The 20,790-nt window shown below is 48.0% G+C and overlaps 1 protein-coding gene across 2 annotated transcripts in view; it reads left to right on the forward strand.

The window, feature by feature from the left end:
• The window catches only part of PARN (poly(A)-specific ribonuclease), a 637,089-nt gene that overhangs the window by 575,638 nt on the left and 40,661 nt on the right, over positions 1-20,790 (forward strand). Inside the window, exon 23 of one of the 2 annotated variants that reach the window (XM_078663092.1) lies at positions 6,841-6,942. The exons of the other annotated variant lie outside the window; for it this stretch is intronic. Within the exon in view, the coding sequence (XP_078519218.1) occupies positions 6,841-6,942 (102 nt within the window). The remainder of the gene's footprint in view (positions 1-6,840; positions 6,943-20,790) is intronic. 2 annotated transcript variants of the gene reach the window in all.

Here is a 20,790-nt window from a genome sequence, read left to right on the forward strand (position 1 = left end):
CTACATTTCAGATCAGCCTTCCCTCTTCAAATCACCTTCACCACCACTGGCACAAAGTGCTAAACCATTGGTGATCTATACTGTCTCTTCTGGCAAAACCCCACTGACCACTGTGAGAGGTTTACCAACAATCTTGCAGATCAGAATGCAAAACCAGTTAAGTCACTCCCAATAGACAGGCAACAGCAAGAAAGTATGGTCAACTCATGGAGAGGAGAATCCTATGATCAGGATGGCCGAAAGGGAAGTTAACCACCTCTGGTGTGCCCTCAAAAGGTCACCCATGGAGCTCACTATCCTGAATAAGTATTGGGCATCTAGGAAAAAATAAAAAGGTAGAATGGCAACTCCAAAGGAAATCCCAGAATTCATTCTGGGCTAAGCTGCTGCATGACATATGAGAAAACAACTCTGACTGTAGGTGAGCTGTAAATGTGATCGGCAGAACCCTTCTGAGTGGCCATGTCCAATATCCCTGAGACCACCTGGTGCCAATTCTTGAGCATTTACTACAACCTAAGGCCTCTGGAGGAACAACACAGGAGCAAACTAGACCTGGAAAACTCATCACAAACCTCACAAAGGGAGAGGGCCCAAGTCTCAGCCTGGTTCACATTTAGCCCCTCGACAACAGAGGCAAATTCACAAGGGCCGCAGGGAAAATGCACCAGGCCTGTATGGCATTCCTCCAGTAATCTACAAGGAGGATCCATTGTTCTGGGCTGCTCAACTTGTCCCGGTCTTCAATACTGTCATTCTGCTTGACAGCATCTTCCTCTCATGAAGGGGCCAATCCTCACACCAATACACAAATAGGGAAGGGACATGGACATGGGCAACCCTGGAAACTACCGCCTAATCTCTTTAATCCATAATGAAGCAAAATACTCTTCTGGAGTTCTATGGAGGAACTACAACATTTTGGCTGGGCACATTCCATTATTCCTACGTATCAAACCAGCTTCCCTAAACAAGGCGGGACCACAGCCAACATTACGCGCTTTTGATGCTGACCGATGTTGCTAAAATTAACAAATACCCCTTCCAGCAAGGTTTTATTGATTTTAAAGCTGCTTTCTACATGCTGGATCGGGGCAGGCTCTGGAGGAAATAGGCAAATTTACACATTCCACATGGTCAGTTAAGAGCCCTGGAAACACTACAGACCGATACATGAGTCAAGATCAAGGTAGGGGACAGCTCCCACTAAACTAGGAAAATCAAAATCATGCAAGGCTTGAAACAGGGATGTCTTGGCCCCAACCTTGTTTAATCTATTCTTGGCTGACGTCTCGCCCTGGCTAAATGAGGTGAGCTCACCTGCCCAAATTGGGGGGTTTCCTGCTGTCAAATAATCTCTGCGCAGATGATTTAGTCCCTGCAAGTAGAACTAAGATCAGGCTACAGCAGTTTTTGAACGAAACCCTTGCCTATTATCAAAATAGTGGATTGACCGTTAATAGAAAGAAACCTAAAACACTAACACTGCAAGTGGTCAAGATTACAATACTGGAGAACTACAGTTACAGGTAAGTAACTTATTTCTTACTCCTGTTTTGGAACTTTCATAGATTACCATGCTTGAATCCGCATAAAAGCACTAATTAGCACATTTAGTTATATATATCAACCATACATATACAGTTGATTGGTCTTGCAGAAGGATTTTGTTTTATCCAGATAAAACTTCAGGGAGCATTTCAAGTCCAAAGAACGCAGAGCTCATTCAGCTGCTGTTTGAGGTTTTGGAAATAAAGATTTTAATACAATTGGTTTGTTAAAATGAAAGTCCAAGGGGGCCTTGGCGATACATTTTGGGTAGGTTCGTAGGATCACCCTATCGTGTCTGAATTGGAAAAAGGGTTCTTGTATGGTGAAAGCTTGAAGTTCACGAACTCTTCTTGCAGATGTAAGGGCCAGAAGAAAATTATTCTTCCATGAAAGGAACTTTGTCGGCCACATTTGCAAACTTCAACATTAATGGTTTGTGCTTTCCCCAGAAAACATTGGTGCACAATTAACTTTTACTTTTACATTTGTGAGTCGTCAAGCTGGTGTTGGAGGTTTTCCTTCCTCCATTACAGGGCAGACAGGTTTAGGTTTTAATGGACATCATCATTATGTGGTACTTGAACAGACAATGTGGAGGGTGCTGTCATCCCCTGTGCACGAAGGCACAAGTCTTCTACCTGTGGACTGTAGACAGAGGAATTGGTCTGTTAGTGAGCTCATCTGGCGGTAAAGGAGAATGAGAAAGCAGATTCCTGCAAAACGGGATTGCCATCTTCTCCCAGTTCTGGCTCTGTTTTGGGCGAAATGTGGTATGCCTCAGATATTTTGCCACCAATGAAAACTTGTTACCCAAGTGCTCACTCAATATTTACCTACCAAAACCATTTCAAGGGCCAGTGTGTAATCTGTCATGTATTTTCCTTCCTTATTAAACCCTTCAAATCCAATGCATGCCTGTCCGCTTAAATTTCTTCAATGAAAGTTAGCATCTTTGCTAACCTTCACTTCAGCCAAGGATTCATGCTCTTTAGCCCCCTTACCTGCCTTTTAGAAGGAAAAGATGGTTTAGAGTTCGGCTTTCTTTGAGGGTGTGTGGTCAAGATAGCGGAGTAGCAGCAACTTCTCAGAGCTCTGCTCGCCACGGCCGATTAAAGCATCTAAAACGATGAATCCGAGACCCCATACACCATAGAAAGGGCGCCCGTAACGTGGCTCACTGGCGGAAGTGGCAAGGAGGACGACAAAAGATCGAGGCACCCCCTGAGAGGTGGAGAGGCGAGGCGAGCGACCTGCTGCCGGGCCGGAGCCCTATCGAGTGAATCCGTGAGTGCAGGAGCTCTTGGTGCTGCCATCCGCACCTGTGGCGGCATGGGAGGAATCGCTCATGAAGTGATCAGGCAGCGAGGTGCGGCCTGGCAGAGGACAAAAGCAGCTGGAGGTGACAGGGGACCGATGTGGCATACGAGCCAAGATCAGGCCTACTGAGCGAGACGCCGGGGAGTTGCTGGAGGAGAGTCCAGGCTGGAGGCGGGGCACAACTACAGGAGAGGAAGGCGACGACCCGGCCACCTGACGATCTGAAGAAGAGCAGGCCCTGACGCACACGGTGAGGGTCGGGCCGCAGACCCGTTTACTTTTTTATTATTGACTGTTCAATTAATTAAAATCTTTACAGTAAAAAAGATCAGTACAAAAGGCTAAAAACTGTGATTCAACACCTTAATACTGGTTAAAATTTTGAGGCCCCTTCGTGGCCACGAAAGGGGTGTACCCACACGTGCTGCCAGCCACGATCCACAGGGTAATACCCAACGCGGTGGCGGTCGTGGAAACCGCCGTGCTGGTGGTCGGGGACAACGGCGAGGTCAGTCCACACCTTCCCCCGCAGCATCCGCCTCAAAACCCTCCTAGTCCGTGCTTTCAGGCCCATGTGACGCCAGTGGGGGGCAGGGTTCGTCATCACCTTCTCCACTGGCGCACTGTCACGTCGGACAGGTGGGTGCTGCAGATCGTCCGAAGGGGCTACTCTCTCCCCTTCGAGGCGACTCCTCCGCCATGCCACCTCAGAACCACCGTGTATTGGGGGATCATTTGCGACTTCTGCAGGAGGAAGTTACGGCCCTCTTGGCCAAGGGGGCCATCGAGCGCGTTCCTGGGCCAGAAGTAGGGTGTGGTTGCTACTCCCACTACTTTCTGGTACCCAAGAAGGGCAAATCTTGGACCTACGGAACGTCAACGGCTTCCTCCGGAAGGAGAAGTTCAAAATGCTGACACTGGCTCAGGTCTTAGCTGCCCTGGATCCAGGAGACTGGATGGTAGCGTTGGACTTGCAGGACGCTTATTTCCACATCCCCGTCCTGCCGGCCCACCGGCGCTACCTGTGGTTCACGGTTGGCCACGAGCACTTTCAGTATACCGTGCTCCCCTTCGGCCTTACCAGCGCCCCACGGGTGTTCACAAAGGTGATGGCGGTGGTCGCAGCTCATCTGCGCAGGTTAGGGGTTTCAGTCTTCCCCTACCTCGACGACTGGTTGTTGAAGGCGGGCTCGCCCCAGACAGTCGTCAGCCACCGCCAGACTACGGCAGATCTCCTGCACCAGCTGGGGTTCTCCATCAATGTGCCAAAGTCACACCTGTGCCCCTCTCAGAAGCTCCTCTTCATTGGAGCGGTTCTAGACTCGGCGCGGTTTCGGGTTTATCCACCCGAACAGCGGGTCTGGGATATTCAGGCTCTGATTCCCATCTTTCAGCCGTTATCCCGGGTCTCGGTCAGGTTGACGCTGCGGCTTCTGGGGCTGATGGCCTCCTGCATCCTACTGGTGCATCACACAAGGCTAAACTGAACAGAAGCACACATGGTGCCTGGGGGATGAAAGAATCAAAATGGTAAAAAGCTTCAAGTACCTCAGTTTGCTTTAATGGGAATGGAAGTTTTATTGACCAACTGGAGGAAATTGGGAAGAAGGGCAAATCCTTGGCCTTTAGGGATGTCTCTGTAGAACAAGCTAAATGGCCTTGCGCTTACCCCGGTCTTAAAGGTAGCACAAGCCAAGATGCTTTCCACCCCGACATAAGGGAGCAGGGCGCTCTGAGACAGGGTCAGCGCCACTCTGGGCAGAAAGGTCCTTAAATTATACAGGCCAATTTTCAAACAACCTCTGAATAAATCGCCTGCACGAATAAAGTTGGAATTTGGCATTCCCAAACAGTTAATGGCCCGGAATGTGGTGTTTGTGTCCTGTTGTCATAAGTTCAGGACGGCTCCAGAAGGCTCCCTGGGTAGCCACCTATGGCAGGAACTGGATTCTGTTTCGAGTTCCCCGGCACAAGTCTATCTAAACCAGGCTCAGACTTCACTCTTCTTTACAGATGGTTGAGATTAAAATCTTGGCCACCGGTTACTCAAACTGACAAAATCCAGTGTACAGCTGTTCTCTGCTTAAGTTCAAAGATAAACTGTCTAAAAGCTGCCATGGGTGGATGGCACTTCAAAATTTCACCAGGCTGAAACCACTAACTACCTAGGAGAAATCTAAGACGTATGCCTGTTATGCATGCAAAACTGGAGATAGTCGTTCACGTCTTAAGCCTCTGCTGCACCAGTATGGTGGATCGACATGAGCTTTTGTGCTGGTAGTGGAGAAACCAGGGCATACTGTCCTGCAAGAATGCTATGCTGGTTTGCTTCGACCCCACGTACATCAGCTTGAATTGGGCCATGATCAAATAAAGATTTGAAAAGAGGACAGAGTAAGGAGCTTACCGCAGCAGAGAAGCAGGAACATCTGAGAAGTCATTATACGAGCACTTAACACCCTCAAACAACATAATCACCCGTTGCAAGGGTTAATCTAAAAGCCCAATCCTCGAAAGAGGGACCAATAGAACCTTATTTTATTGTTGGTCTTAACATTTTTAATTACCAATAACTCTTATTTCAACACCTTTATGGTCTTTTTAATGCCCTCATCTGTATAGATCTTGCATTTTACTGCTAAAGTAACATAAATCTTTTTTAAATGGGTTTACATTCACCATACTGTTAAGAAACGGACTACATACTGCTTTGCACAGGTGTTTTTGCATTCATTGTAGTGCAAATGTTTTTATTAATCATGCAATAAAGATTTACGTACTTCCCTTGTTTTGATGCATTTTTTTAAAGTGGTTGATCCATATTTGCCCCCCAATAACTTTCGTGATTCCGTATTAGGATCTAATTTGGTTCTCACTTACCTCATGTGCACTCCTTTAGAGCCTATGCACAGTTGTGCTCCTTGCCTGCTCACCATCAAGACAAGTCTCCTCATCACCATAACATTTACCAAACGAGTGAGTGAACTTCAGGCATTGTCTGTAGCACCACGTAATACATCTTTCTTCCCAGACAAACTAGTCCTCTGGATGAAAGCCGCATTCCTGCATCAAGTAGTCATGCCTTTCCAGATAGGGAAGTCCATCACTTTGCCAGCTTTCTATGCACTACTTCATCCATCTTAAGGGGAAGAATGGCTCCATCTCCTCAACCCGAAAAAGGTGCTTAGTTTTTGCTTAGATCAAACAAGAGAGTGCCAGCAGTATGACTACATTTTTGTTTGGGTCTCTGGCGCGAAGAAAAGCAGAGTGGTGCAAATGAGCAACATCTCTCGGTGGATTGTGTTATGAATTAAGATCTGATATGGGCTGGCTAAAAAGCAGCACCCAGAATGCTTGTGTGTGCTCATTTTAGGAGAACAAAGGCTGCTACCAGTGCATTGGCAGGTGATATACCAGTTCTGGACATTCGCCAAGCCACTATTTGGGCGTCCTGCCAAAAGTTCACGAAACATCTGCACCCTGCCATTTTGGTTTCTATGCGCTTTGACCAATGCTAGTTAGAAGCCGATGTCAGCATGTGAAGTTAGTGGAGATATAGTGGCCCGATCTCCCATTTGGGGCAGGACAGATCATATGCGAAGCCACACAACACAAACCACAGACTGACAAGGGAATTGCTACAAAAGATTCTGGATCAAGTCTGGCAACTAGGAAAATTCACAAGCTGAGGAATCTGCAGTTGGGTAAACTCTCTACAAGGAAAGGTGATACCAAAGGTAAGTAACTTGTTATGCAGAAACGTGCGGCTGTTGAAAAGACTTAATGCAGTGGTTTGTGAGGAAGGGTTGAAAATGTGCCTTTAAGCCTTAAATGTAGGATCATTGAATTATTTGACTGAGTGAGTAGTTGGATGGTTCTAATCTGTGGAATAAGCATTTTACTTAAGCTTCGGTATGCCGACCCTTAATTGATTTTTCCAGTAAATGGTTTTCCTGTACGTTTTCTCTTTAGGTTTTGGCTTATAAACCAGCATGAAACCTACATTGTGCCTCATATCACCTCCTGTGAGCAACAAGCTGATAGTGTTGCTCAATATCAGTGTCCCTTACCTAGGTACAGTAGTACATGGTTGTCTTGCACAGTATTACAAACCTTTCTGCTGCACTTGGTTGGAGAGGTGTACTGGTCTTTACTTTTTGAACTTGCATCTCATACACACAGCATTTGCTGTTATTGAAGCGGCTCTCACCATTTTTATTTCCTGCACTTTTCACTTTGGGCTTGGGATAATTTGTTATAATTTCACTTTTTCTCCAGTTTATCTTGTCATGATTATTAGTGACCTTTGTTCATATCAATCAAATGCGAAGTTATTAAGTTTACAGTTTCATTGTACATTTTACTTTGCCATCAATGACCTCTGGGAGATCTATGTTAAGTCTGAAATCTTCATTACTCCAGTATTGGAACTTTCATAGATTCACATGCTTGAATCATTCCCCGTTGCAGAGATGAGTCCCCGGTATATTTATAAAAGTAATGTCATAATAGACATAGACGTTAAAGGCCACTGCCCTAATTATTTAGTAACATATCCTAGTTCTTACTTAAAAAAGGACCAAACTTAAGAAACAACCAATCAGCTGACACCACCCTCTAGAACCTTCCTGAAAGGAGCTGCAGTCCCTCAGATTTTTATAAGCTCAGTGCGTACAAGCCAACCTAAATAGGCTTTCTCCATCAATATTCCAATACATGGAAAACATAAATAAGACAGGCCACAAGGTATTACAGTTGTACAAACTCCTCCGCCCTGCATCCACAAAACTTAACACCAAAAACACAGACTACTGGGAAACACAGATAGGCGCGAAACTCACAGAACAAGAAATACACACCATATGGAGAGCTCCTACACGCAACATAATATCACCGGTACTAGCCCAGACTAAATTCTGGCTGCTACACCAAGCTTACTGGACACGGGTCAAATTGGCGAAGTTAGGTCTGAGAGAGAATAAACAATGCTGGAACTGTGAGAAAGAAAGGGGAGACCTAGCCCATCTCTTTTTCTACTGTAGCAAGGTTTACAAATTCTAGAAGGTGCTCAGCTACATAAACTAAGTCCTAGACTGCACACAAACAGGAACTTAACACTATAATCACAGCACATCTCAACACAGACGTTTCATCACAACAAGACAGATATGTTACATGTTATTTGTATATGTTAAATGTTATAACCAACCAAGAATCCGCTACCAAGCACCGTAATGCAATAAATGTATGCCAAACGTAACCGCGAAATGCCATAAATGTTATATGTACTCTGTATTTTTGTAAAAGAAAATCAATAAAAACATATTTAAAAAAAAAAAACCACAAAAAAACCAGACGTTCAAGTGAGCCGTTCTCAGATTACAATACTGGAGAACTACAGTTACAGGTAAGTAACTTATTTCTTACTCCTGTTTTGGAACTTTCATAGATTACGATGCTTGAATCCGCATAAAAAGCACTAATTAGCACATTTAGTTATATATATCAACCATACATATACAGTTGATTGGTCTTGCAGAAGGATTTTGTTTTATCCAGATAAAACTTCAGGGAGCATTTCAAGTCCAAAGAACGCAGAGCTCATTCAGCTGCTGTTTGAGGTTTTGGAAATAAAGATTTTAATACAATTGGTTTGTTAAAATGAAAGTCCAAGGGGGCCTTGGCGATATATTTTGGGTAGGTTCGTAGGATCACCTTATCGTGTCTGAATTGCAAAAAGGGTTCTTGTATGGTGAAAGCTTGAAGTTCACTAACTCTTCTTGCAGATGTAAGGGCCAGAAGAAAATTATTCTTCCATGAAAGGAACTTTGTCGGCCACATTTGCAAACTTCAACATTAATGGTTTGTCCTTTCCCCAGAAAACATTGGTGCACAATTAACTTTTACATTTGTGAGTCGTCAAGCTGGTGTTGGAGGTTTTCCTTCCTCCATTACAGGGCAGACAGGTTTAGGTTTTAATGGACATCATCATTATGTGGTACTTGAACAGACAATGTGGAGGGTGCTGTCATCCCCTGTGCACGAAGGCACAAGTCTTCTACCTGTGGACTGTAGACAGAGGAATTGGTCTGTTAGTGAGCTCATCTGGCGGTAAAGGAGAATGAGAAAGCAGATTCCTGCAAAACAGGATTGCCATCTTCTCCCAGTTCTGGCTCTGTTTTGGGCGAAATGTGGTATGCCTCAGATATTTTGCCACCAATGAAAACTTGTTACCCAAGTGCTCACTCAATATTTACCTACCAAAACCATTTCAAGGGCCAGTGTGTAATCTGTCATGTATTTTCCTTCCTTATTAAACCCTTCAAATCCAATGCATGCCTGTCAGCTTAAATTTCTTCAATGAAAGTTAGCATCTTTGCTAACCTTCACTTCAGCCAAGGATTCATGCTCTTTAGCCCCCTTACCTGCCTTTTAGAAGGAAAAGATGGTTTAGAGTTCGGCTTTCTTTGAGGGTGTGTGGTCAAGATAGCGGAGTAGCAGCAACTTCTCAGAGCTCTGCTCGCCACGGCCGATTAAAGCATCTAAAACGATGAATCCGAGACCCCATACACCATAGAAGGGGCGCCCGTAACGTGGCTCACTGGCGGAAGTGGCAAGGAGGACGACAAAAGATCGAGGCACCCCCTGAGAGGTGGAGAGGCGAGGCGAGCGACCTGCTGCCGGGCCGGAGCCCTATCGAGTGAATCCGTGAGTGCAGGAGCTCTTGGCGCTGCCATCCGCACCTGTGGCGGCATGGGAGGAATCGCTCATGAAGTGATCAGGCAGCGAGGTGCGGCCTGGCAGAGGACAAAAGCAGCTGGAGGTGACAGGGGACCGATGTGGCATACGAGCCAAGATCAGGCCTACTGAGCGAGACGCCGGGGAGTTGCTGGAGGAGAGTCCAGGCTGGAGGCGGGGCACAACTACAGGAGAGGAAGGCGACGACCCGGCCACCTGACGATCTGAAGAAGAGCAGGCCCTGATGCACACGGTGAGGGTCGGGCCGCAGACACGTTTACTTTTTTATTATTGACTGTTCAATTAATTAAAATCTTTACAGTAAAAAAAATCAGTACAAAAGGCTAAAAACTGTGATTCAACACCTTAATACTGGTTAAAGTTTTGAGGCCCCTTCGTGGCCACGAAAGGGGTGTACCCACACGTGCTGCCAGCCACGATCCACAGGGTAATACCCAACGCGGTGGCGGCCGTGGAAACCGCCGTGCCGGTGGTCGGGGACAACGGCGAGGTCAGTCCACACCTTCCCCCGCAGCATCCGCCTCAAAACCCTCCTAGTCCGTGCTTTCAGGCCCATGTGACGCCAGTGGGGGGCAGGGTTCGTCATCACCTTCTCCACTGGCGCACTGTCACGTCGGACAGGTGGGTGCTGCAGATCGTCCGAAGGGGCTACTCTCTCCCCTTCGAGGCGACTCCTCCAGCCATGCCACCTCAGAACCACCGTGTATCGGGGGATCATTTGCGACTTCTGCAGGAGGAAGTTACGGCCCTCTTGGCCAAGGGGGCCATCGAGCGCGTTCCTGGGCCAGAAGTAGGGTGTGGTTGCTACTCCCACTACTTTCTGGTACCCAAGAAGGGCAAATCTTGGACCTACGGAACGTCAACGGCTTCCTCCGGAAGGAGAAGTTCAAAATGCTGACACTGGCTCAGGTCTTAGCTGCCCTGGATCCAGGAGACTGGATGGTAGCGTTGGACTTGCAGGACGCTTATTTCCACATCCCCGTCCTGCCGGCCCACCGGCGCTACCTGCGGTTCACGGTTGGCCACGAGCACTTTCAGTATACCGTGCTCCCCTTCGGCCTTACCAGCGCCCCACGGGTGTTCTCAAAGGTGATGGCGGTGGTCGCAGCTCATCTGCGCAGGTTAGGGGTTTCAGTCTTCCCATACCTCGACGACTGGTTGTTGAAGGCGGGCTCGCCCCAGACAGTCGTCAGCCACCTCCAGACTATGGCAGATCTCCTGCACCAGCTGGGGTTCTCCATCAATGTGCCAAAGTCACACCTGTGCCCCTCTCAGAAGCTCCTCTTCATCGGAGCGGTTCTAGACTCGGCGCGGTTTCGGGTTTATCCACCCGAACAGCGGGTCCGGGATATTCAGGCTCTGATTCCCATCTTTCAGCCGTTATCCCGGGTCTCGGTCAGGTTGACGCTGCGGCTTCTGGGGCTGATGGCCTCCTGCATCCTACTGGTGCATCACGCCAGGTGGCGGATGCGGGCTCTGCAGTGGGACCTGAAGTTTCAGAGGGCCCAGCATCAAGGCAACCTGTCCGACCACGTCCTGATCTCAGAGGGCACTGCGAGACAGCTGCAGTGGTGGCTCACGGACCGCGATTGTGTCAGCGGCAGATCCCTCTCCCTTCCCCAATCGGAGCACGAAGTTGTGACGGACTCGTCCCTCCAGGGCTGGGGAGGCCACATGGGAGAGGCGGAGATCAGAGGCCTCTGGTCTCCTGCGGAGGCCCGGCTCCACATCAACCTGTTGGAGTTACGGGCGATTCGTCTAGCACTGAAGGCATTCCTCCCCTCTGTCCGGGGGAGTGTAGTGCAGGTGTTCACGGACAACACCACCGCCATGTGGTACTGCAACAAACAGGGCGGGGTGGGGTCGTGGACCCTTTGCCAGGAGGCTCTGCACCTTTGGCAGTGGGTGGAACGCCAGGGCGTGACCCTGGTGGCTCAACACCTGGCAGGTTCTCTGAACGCCAGGGCGGACGAGCTCAGCCGTCGGTGCATGATGGATCATGAATGGCGTCTGAACTCGGACGTGGCACAAGGACTCTTTCAGCAATGAAGAGAGCCTTGGTTAGATCTATTCGCCACCAAAGAGAACGCGCAATGTCATCAGTTCTGCGCATTGTAATTTCCAAGGCGGCACTCGCTCGGAGACGCTTTTCGTCACGAGTGGAGTTGCAGTCTATTGTACGCCTTTCTGCCTATACCACTTCTGCCCAGAGTGCTGAAGAAGATCAAGCGCGACCGGGCCCAAGTCATCCTTGTGGCTCCGGACTGGGCACAAAGGTACTGGTATCCAGAGCTACTCAGTATGTCAGTCGATCCCCCGGTTTGTCTGCCTCTTCGGGAGGACCTTCTGTCGCAGCAGCAGGGGATGGTCCTCCACCCGAACCTGTCCAGTCTCCACCTCCATGCTTGGAGATTGAGTGGCGACAGTTGAGGCCATTTGACTTGCCTCCTGAAGTCTGTAATATCATTCTGGCAGCCAGGCGTCCCTCCACAAAGTCGGTATACGCCTGCAGGTGGAACAGATTTGTGGCATGGTGCACAGCAAAGGCTGTGGATCCTCTCTGCCCCTCTTTCTGAGGTTCTCCTCTTCCTTCTTTCTCTTGCCCAGCAGGGCTCTGCTCTGGGCACTATCAAGGGCTACCTTTATGCCCTTTCAGCCTTTCTGAGGCTGCCTGATCAACCTTCTTTGTTCAAGTCCCCCATTGTAAATAGATTTCTTAAGGGCATCACACACAGGTTCCCTCCTGTTCCGTTTGTGATGCCTCAGTGGGACTTGAACCTTGTTCTTACATTTCTGATGTGCGCTCCCTTTGAGCCACTTCACAACTGCCCTGTTCGGCCTTCTTACTCTCAAGACTGCTTTCCTTTTTGCCATCACCTCTGCCAGGAGAGTGAGTGAGCTCCAGGCCCTTTCTTGTACTCCTCCTTTCCTTTCTGTCCATCCAGACAAGGTTGTGTTGCGTACTAAGCCATCTTTCCTGCCCAAGGTTGTCACAGCCTTCCACATCGGGCAGTCCATCACCTTGCCAACCTTCTTTCCGCCACCGCACCCCGTCTGGACCCAATACGTGCGCTCTCATTCTACTTGGATTGCACACGCCAGTTCCGGGTGGATGACCAACTCTTTGTTGGTTACGTGGGCCCTAAGAAGGGGAAAGCGGTACACAAGAGGACCATCTCCCGGTGGATCATCTTGTGTATCCAGGCATGTTACTCCTTGGCTAGAAAGGAGCCCCCTGTTGGATTGCGGTCTCATTCCACCCGAGCCACGGCGACTACAACTGCCCTGGGCCGGGGAGTGCACTTACAAGACATCTGTCAGGTAGCTACGTGGGCATCACTGCACACGTTTGCAAGACACTACTGCCTGGACAGCCAAGTCCGGAGGGATGGCTTCTTTGGCCGTTCTGTCCTCCAGGACTTTCTGGTGTGATTATTGGTTCGCAGACCCACCACCGGGGTTGGTATTGCTGGGGTATCTATTCTAAGGTAAGGATTCTATCACTAACGTGTCTCTTTCAGATGCACAAGTTACTACTTGTGTAACGATATATCTGTAAGAGACATTAGTTAGTGATAGATTCCTTACCGACCCACCCATCCTCCCCGTTCTGCGAACCGATATCTAGAATTAGGGTTATCCCCTTTCAGGGCCCTAGTTTTAATGGCACCAGTGTTGGTTTTTAACATGGCTCAGCGCTTCTGGCGCGGAAAAGCTGCGTCTAAGAACTGACGTCAGTACGCGGAGGCGGCGTCTAAGTACTCCGACGATGTCATCACGGTGCCCACGACGCCAACGGACGCGGAGCCGCAGACGACGCCTACCGACGCGCAAGGGTACTGCTACGCAAAAAATTTCCGGAAACAGTCTGACGCCTGGGGATATTCTAAGGTAAGGAATCTATCACTAACTAATGTCTCTTACAGATATATCGTTACACAAGTAGTAACTTGTGCATCTCTGCACTCCTAAAACCAATAAAAAGATTTAAACCATAAAGTTTGGCTTTCCTTTTTGACCAAAGTAGTGTCTGATCTTCATGTCTCAGCTCAGAGGGTATCTTACCTACTTTCTTACCTTCTCATCATCCATGATTAAACATTTCCCATAGTTGGTAACAGCACCAATGTTGAAAACATAGGTGTCTAAATTTAGGGTACACATTTATTCTGATGGATACTCCTTACCTCGGAGTCCTCAACTTATAATACTCCCTAGGTACCACCCAGGATTTAGAAAGTTTTCACCAGCAGTGGTCCTGTGCGCTATTGGGTGGTGCTGTGCAGCTGCATGTCGTCTCCATACCGCCCTGGAATTGATGGTGCAGATCTGCATCACTGTGCCACTCCCGCACTCGGACGTCCATTCCTCTTTGTGTGTATCCTGTATTCTGCTCCCACTTTTATCAGCCTTTTGACGACTCCTAAAACAGGAAAATCCAGCGTGCTAGATAACTATGTCCAAGTACTAACTATGCCACAACTGCAAAAAACCGATATTGGTCACGGACAGTATGAGGTATGTCTCTGGTTTTTGGGCTCTGGGTACGATTCGAAGTTGTGTGGTTAGTGCACCTGAGGCTATCTGGGACCAGGAAGCCAAGCTGTATGCCACTGAGCACCAGAAAAAGTCTCAGGCCTCATGGAAGTCTCTTAAGTCGAGGGCACCAACTGATCCTGTCCCTTACTAAAGCAAACTGCCCATCGAATGGTTCAGAATCAAATCTGACCAAAGCCACTCATGATGGTGGGGATAAGGAGGTTTTACCCTTTCATTATGACAGTTTTTACATGTACTTGCAAGAGATTGCTGGGCTTGATATTTCCCCTAATACTGGTTGCACTCGCCATTTGGACCTTCAATGGGTACAAGTGCATCATTAACAGTAGTCCATCTACACACGGTTGAGGTCTTAGACCTACAACTGCTGTCTATTTTGATTAAGACAGATTTCCTTACCGAAACCTTCCATCTGAGCCCTTGCTACCTTTCAATAAGGCCCTCACTGACACCTTGAGGGTTACCTGGTCAGCTCTTGACCTTGCCCATCGGTGAATAGTTTGATTGTTATGTTTCAGCCAGCAAGATGAACCCCAGTTCATTCCCCAAGACTTCCCTGGACAGGGAGTCTAAGATGATTGAGGCGTTCAGAAAACAGATGTTCTCTTCTGCTAGCCTAGCAATGAAATCGGTCACTGTAATTGGGCTATTATGCTCATGCCTTCCGCAACCAGGCCAACAAGATCTTGCCTGCTGTCCCCTAATATTGAAGAGCCTCACTGGCTCAGATCATTCAGGATGGTACGTTTGCAGCCAAATAAATTGTTTGTGCTGGCATTGATATTGCTGATTGTCTAAGAAGACCTGTTCACACCAGTTTGGTGCTCCACTGCTTCAGTTCAAAAACAGATTCAGCTTTAGAATGTTTCAAAGTACATAGGCACACAACATACTCCCTGGATCTTTTGACCCCTCTCAAACCATTATCTTAACAGTTTAGGAAATTCCAAGGCTACTCTAATGGGTTGGCATATAGGCAACATCAGTTTCTAGAGCCATTGCTGCAGACAACCTTGTCATTTCAAAGCCTAGTGATGTGCATCAGTCCATTAGAGTGCAGACTATCATGGACTCCAGTCCTCTTCCACAGCAGCAACACCCATCAAACTGCTTTTGATTGCAATTATTGGTGCACAAGCATCTTGTGGGAGACAGTCAAAACTCATGCTAGCCCAGATCCTGGCTACCCTATAGTGGGTCACAAATAGCATCTACTTCCCAAGGTGGCACGGTGCATCTTCTGACTCTGGGGAGAGCCATGGCTAGATCTTTTCACCACCATCCAATGCAGTGTCAAATATTTTACATGTTCGCTTCTGCAAAGGGATTCCTGTACGTATTCCAGCCCCTGCCTCAAGTGCTGAGCAAGTTCTGGAACGGTTAGGCACCAGTCATCCTAGTGGACCCCAGGTTGGGCCCAGGTGTCTGTGACATCCAAAATGTTTGGGCAGGAACATCTCTGCTGATCTGGTTACTACTTCTGGAAGATCTCCTTCCACAGACGCAGAGCAGGGCCCTTCACCTGAATATCCACAATCTACACCTTCATACGTGGCGATAGAGAGGCCTAGGTTAGCTAAGTTTGATCTGCTAGCCGTAGTGGTGGAGATCTTTGTCGCCAAGTGCCCCTCCATTTACCCCAAGTGCTGGGACAAATTTGAGGCCTGGTGTGGAGACTGCAAGCCGGACCCTTTGCAAGCCAAACTATTGGATGTTCTATTGATCATTTTGCCTTTGTCCCTGCAAAGCCTTTCTGTGGGTGCTTTAAACAGTGAGTTCTTTCAGGTTTTTTGCGTTTACTAGACCAACCATCCGTGTTTAAATCGCCTATTGTGCTAAGGTTTATTAAAGGTTTGCCACACATGTTCCCTCCCGAACATTGTTTGATGCCACATTGGGACCTTATCTTGGTCTTGACGTTTCTCCTGTGTATGTCCTTCGAGCCGTTTCACAGATGCGTGTTGTTTTTCAAGTCTAAAGACTCTCAACCTCATTTTGATCACTGTGACATGTCATAAGATTGAACTACAGGCATTGTAGGTGTAACTTCCCTACACTTCCTTTTTTTCTGCACAAACTGTTACACAAGACTTTAGTGGCATTATTGCCTAAAGATGTGACTTCCTTTATCGTTTGGCAATCCATCGCCCTGCCAGTTTCCTTCGATCTCTGCCATAACCCATTGGAAGAGGAGGCTTCATTGGCTGGATCCCAAAAGGGCTTTAAGCTTTTACGATTATCGTACCAAAGAACACTGTGTGGCCAACCAGCCTTTTCTAGGTGTCTCCGGGGCGAAGAAAGGAAAGTCTTTGCAGGATCCTGTTACAGTAGATAGTCCTCTACATCAAAATCTGCTATACGCTGCCAAGAAGCAGCTCCCTAAATGTCTGAGATGCCATTCCACAAGGGCCAAGGCTTCTGCCAAGTGTTGGTACTCAGAGTGCCTGTCCTTGATATCTGCCAGGCTGCAATATGACAATGCACTCTACTGCCTTGACAACCAGGTCTGTAGGGATAGACATTGTGCCCTTTTGGTCTTGCGGGACATTTTTGGCTTGAGTTCACTCCAGAGACTCTCCACCATGGGGAGATCATGCTTTGATCGATATTCTGACATGAGGGATCTGCGGTTAGAAGTAACCATCAGAAGAACAAGTTACTTACTTTTTATAATACTCTTTCTTGTGATTAGTCTACCTTACTGCAGATTCCACGCAACACTCCTATCTCCCCATTCTGAAAGGTTTCAAATTGGGTATGTGCACACTGCTACTACCAGTTCAGAATTGAGGTCTGAGGACATGGAACGAGACAAGCTAGAAACTGATGTCCAGATCTGTCAGTGCACTTTACTGCTGTCGACACTCAATCACTTCTTGTACATCAAATTTACTGTATGTTTCGTTTTTGGTCTCTTAACCTCCACTGCCTTCCCACTCGGTTTCTCTAAAATCCCTATTCCTCCTAATCCTCACTTACCTTTGACCCTGGCTAAGCGCTCTGTGTATTCCAGTTTTCAGTGCATACTTTAACAGATATTTCTTTACACTCTGGACTCCACCACTCAAATTCTGAGCCCTGATACACCTCACCCAGCTCCTCCTTTTTCAAGTTCCCTCAAACACCTTTTACTATTTTTGATGTATTTTCTACATCCTTTTCTCTGTCTTTTAGTTGAACATGAACCCCCTTTTTATATTTTAAAGCTCCTTTCAGAACCTCAGCTTCTTAACATATTCATCAAATAGGTTTGGAGCTTCTTCATATCTGCATCAAATATCTTTTGCTATATTGGTGATGTTGCTGTGCAAATTTCCTTTCACTCTTAATTAATTCCCATATCTCATTTTGAATGTTCTGTGCCCTCTTAGCTGCTCTTTTTTTTTTCTTGTGGTTCATTACGTTTTTTTTCAGCTGTCGCCACCCTCAAATTCTGCTTGCAACTAAAGTGGTTTGTTGAGTCTTGCCCCTCTTTAAAAGTGTTAAACTTTACAAATTGTCTCTGACCCTTTAGGCATCCATCTCGCATTACCACCATTTTCTCATTACTACTGCCAAAAACCGAGCCTGTTTGAAGAATGATCAATGCATTGAAATATACTTTTTGTATATATATATATCAATGGTTCCTTACCTATGTCAGAAACTAGCATGGCTATGCAAAGTTATTTCTGTTTGTGATTTGTTTTTTAAGTAAACCTTGTCACTGATATTTGTTAAAAAAGTTTTATTGGGATTTTGCATTTCATTGCATCAATTGACATCTTGTCATTATAATACATTAACATACATCTATGATCTGTTGAAAAATCACTGTGGAGAACAGAATTCATAACATTATTGCATATCTGGCATTTCAGGCAAAGTACTATAAAACACTCTGGGTGATGTCCCCGTGCCTAACATTTGATTCTGTTCTTGTATGCTTACTAGCTCCTGGCTGGGTGCATTATCGGTGGTTATGGGTTTGCTATGTGTTCATCTCGCATTTTGTTTCTGTAAATGCTCGTATGACGTTTGGTGCATGCATTCCGGTTTAAGAATCCATTGGTTTCGGAACCACCGAAGTAGGGGTAAACCTATAAACTTTGGGGTTGAACTGGGAAAGCGGTTGCGGAGCTGTCAGAATGTATTGTGTGGTTGGTCGTTATTTCGGTACGCTGTGCGTCAGCGTGTGTGGGGAGTGGTCGAGATGGGTCGGTCCGACCTGGTGGGTGGAATTGCCCGATGCAGTCCTTTTGCATTTCCAGCTCTAGGCGTCTGGGTTTGGTCTTGCATTATCATCCGTCAGTCTCAGGGGGGATAGGGGTAAAGTCTGTGATTGGGAGGCTATCTGTGATTCCATTTGTGTTGTTTTGTGGGTAAATCGATGCAATAATTTTGCCCACTCCAGAGATATGGGATGTTTTCGTATTCTCCTCACTTCCTCATCCCTTAGTACCTTTTCTTCTGCCGCACCCTATTACTTCATGGCCCCTATCCAGGCTTCCTCGGGGGGGTCCCGCCGGGGCCCTCCAGTGCATGGTTATACCCCTTTTTGCTAAGAGAATGGCTAGGGAGGCGAAGCGGTACTGAACCTTTTCGGTTTTCCTCTTGCGGCAAAATTCCAAGGGCACTGGCTTCCCATGATGAAATGGTCAGAATGTTGGTCATCTCTCGGAGTGTTCCGTGTATTCTGTCCCAGTATTGCTGGACAGCGGGGCATTCCCAAAACATATGTTTGAAGTCCGCCTCAGGAGTCTGGCAGCGGTGGCAGGAGAACTGTGTCAGGAAAAAAACGGTGATGGCGGTGTGGGGTTAGATATGCCCTGTGTAGGATATTAAATTGAATGTTCCTGAAAAGCGCATTTCTGGAGATATTTGGGATATTCTAGTGCTTTTCCCCACTCTTTTAAATACCTGTCCTGCTACGTCTTCCCAGGTCTGCCATAGTGAGTCTAATGGGTGGAGGATCAGTTCCCGAATGGCTTTGGATAGCCAGGTAACTAAATGTCTTCCTGCCCCCCTATGCAGCACATTGTGTATCACCGGGTTTGTCAGGGGCTCCCCCTCACTGAGGTCCCAGTAGTGTTGACTGCTGTCTAGTAGTTGCCTATGTAGTAGGAACTGGCCCGGGGGTCGGTCATAGTGAGCGGCCATTTGGGCATATGTCCTTAGCTGTCTGTCTTCGAACAGGAATTCCATCTCTGTGACCGAATGATCAGTCCACACCTGAAGGGCTCGAGTGGTATAGTATTTATCATTTCGGGGGAAACCCTACAAGCGGGAGCAGAGGTGAGTAAGGGGGTTTTCCCCTGGAGATAAGATGAATTTTCAGCATGCACATTCGGGCTACGGAGACTTGCATAGGGTAAGTGCGTTTGTGATTGATTCTCCTATGTGACGCTCCGCTGTCCAGTGTGACAACCACTGGAGTTGAGCCACCAAAAAATATACCTCAAAGGACGGAGCTCCTAGCCCTCCCTGATTTGTGGGCAAGTATATTGTGGTAAGGCCACCCTATGTCTACCGCCACCCCAGATCAGTGTGGTTAATAGTGTGTCTAATTCCCGAAAGAAGGGGCACGGCGGATCACTGGGAGATTGGTGAAGTGGTAGAGGAGTCTGGGGACCATGATCATTTTTGCAAGGGCTACTCGTCCAATGGGGGCGGGAGGCAGCGTCTTCTAGAAGCCTACCGCTGCGCGTATCCCCGCTAGTACCTTACGGTTGTTGCCTTCGTACAGGTCATCGGGTGAAATAAACAAACGCACTTCCAGATATCCAGGTGCAGCAGTGCTCCAGGCGAGCATGTGAGCTCCGACAGATATGTCGAGCGGGGCTAGATGAGGGCTCAGTGGATATATTGTAGATTTGGCCCGATTGACTGAGGCCAGAGACCTCCGCCTTTGCGTCCGCCCTGGTTTGGCCGCCGCGCGCCTTATGGCCTGATGCTGTGCAGACGGGGTGCAGGGGCCCAGAGGGTGAACCGTAGCTTGTTGAGTTTAGTAAGGGTAGGAGGCCGATGATGGGAGAGATCTCAGTGGCCTTGATTAGCGCCGCCGGAATACCTGCGGCTGCTGGTTGTCCCGATGGTGGGGCAGTGTTAGGCGCCGGCTTATGGCTGCGGAGCGTCGCTGTGGTCTGCCGCCCTTCAATTTCCTCCTGTGTGTACTAACCTACCTTGCATCTCGAGTCCCAGCGCCGTGTTGGGAGAGGAGGCTGTGTTCGGATGCGGATTGATGTTTGGTGCAGCACCTCATGGTGGGGGGCCAGTAATAGTTTGCAATATCGCCGCTGCTTCGGGTAGGCCCCGTTGGTGGTTGCTGTGGCCTCCGGTGTGGGGGGGGGGGGGACGCTGTGTTTGGGTGGGGGTGGTGTTAGGTGCAGCACCTCTTGGTGAGGGGCCGGCACTAGCTTACAAGATCGCTGCCACTTCGGGTGGGCCCCCGGAGTGGTCGCTGTGGGCTCCGGGTTGTTCTAACCTCCTGCAAGGTGCGCCTGGAGTCCTAGCACCATGCGAGGGGAGGACGCTGTGTTCCGGTGCGGATTGGTGTTAGGTGCGGCACCTCATGGTGGGGGGGCCAGCAATAGGTCACAATATTGCCGCTGTCGGGAAGGCCCC

This window comes from Lissotriton helveticus, chromosome 10 (genome assembly GCF_964261635.1).
Source record: "Lissotriton helveticus chromosome 10, aLisHel1.1, whole genome shotgun sequence".
In the NCBI taxonomy this organism is placed as follows: Eukaryota; Metazoa; Chordata; class Amphibia; order Caudata; family Salamandridae; genus Lissotriton; species Lissotriton helveticus.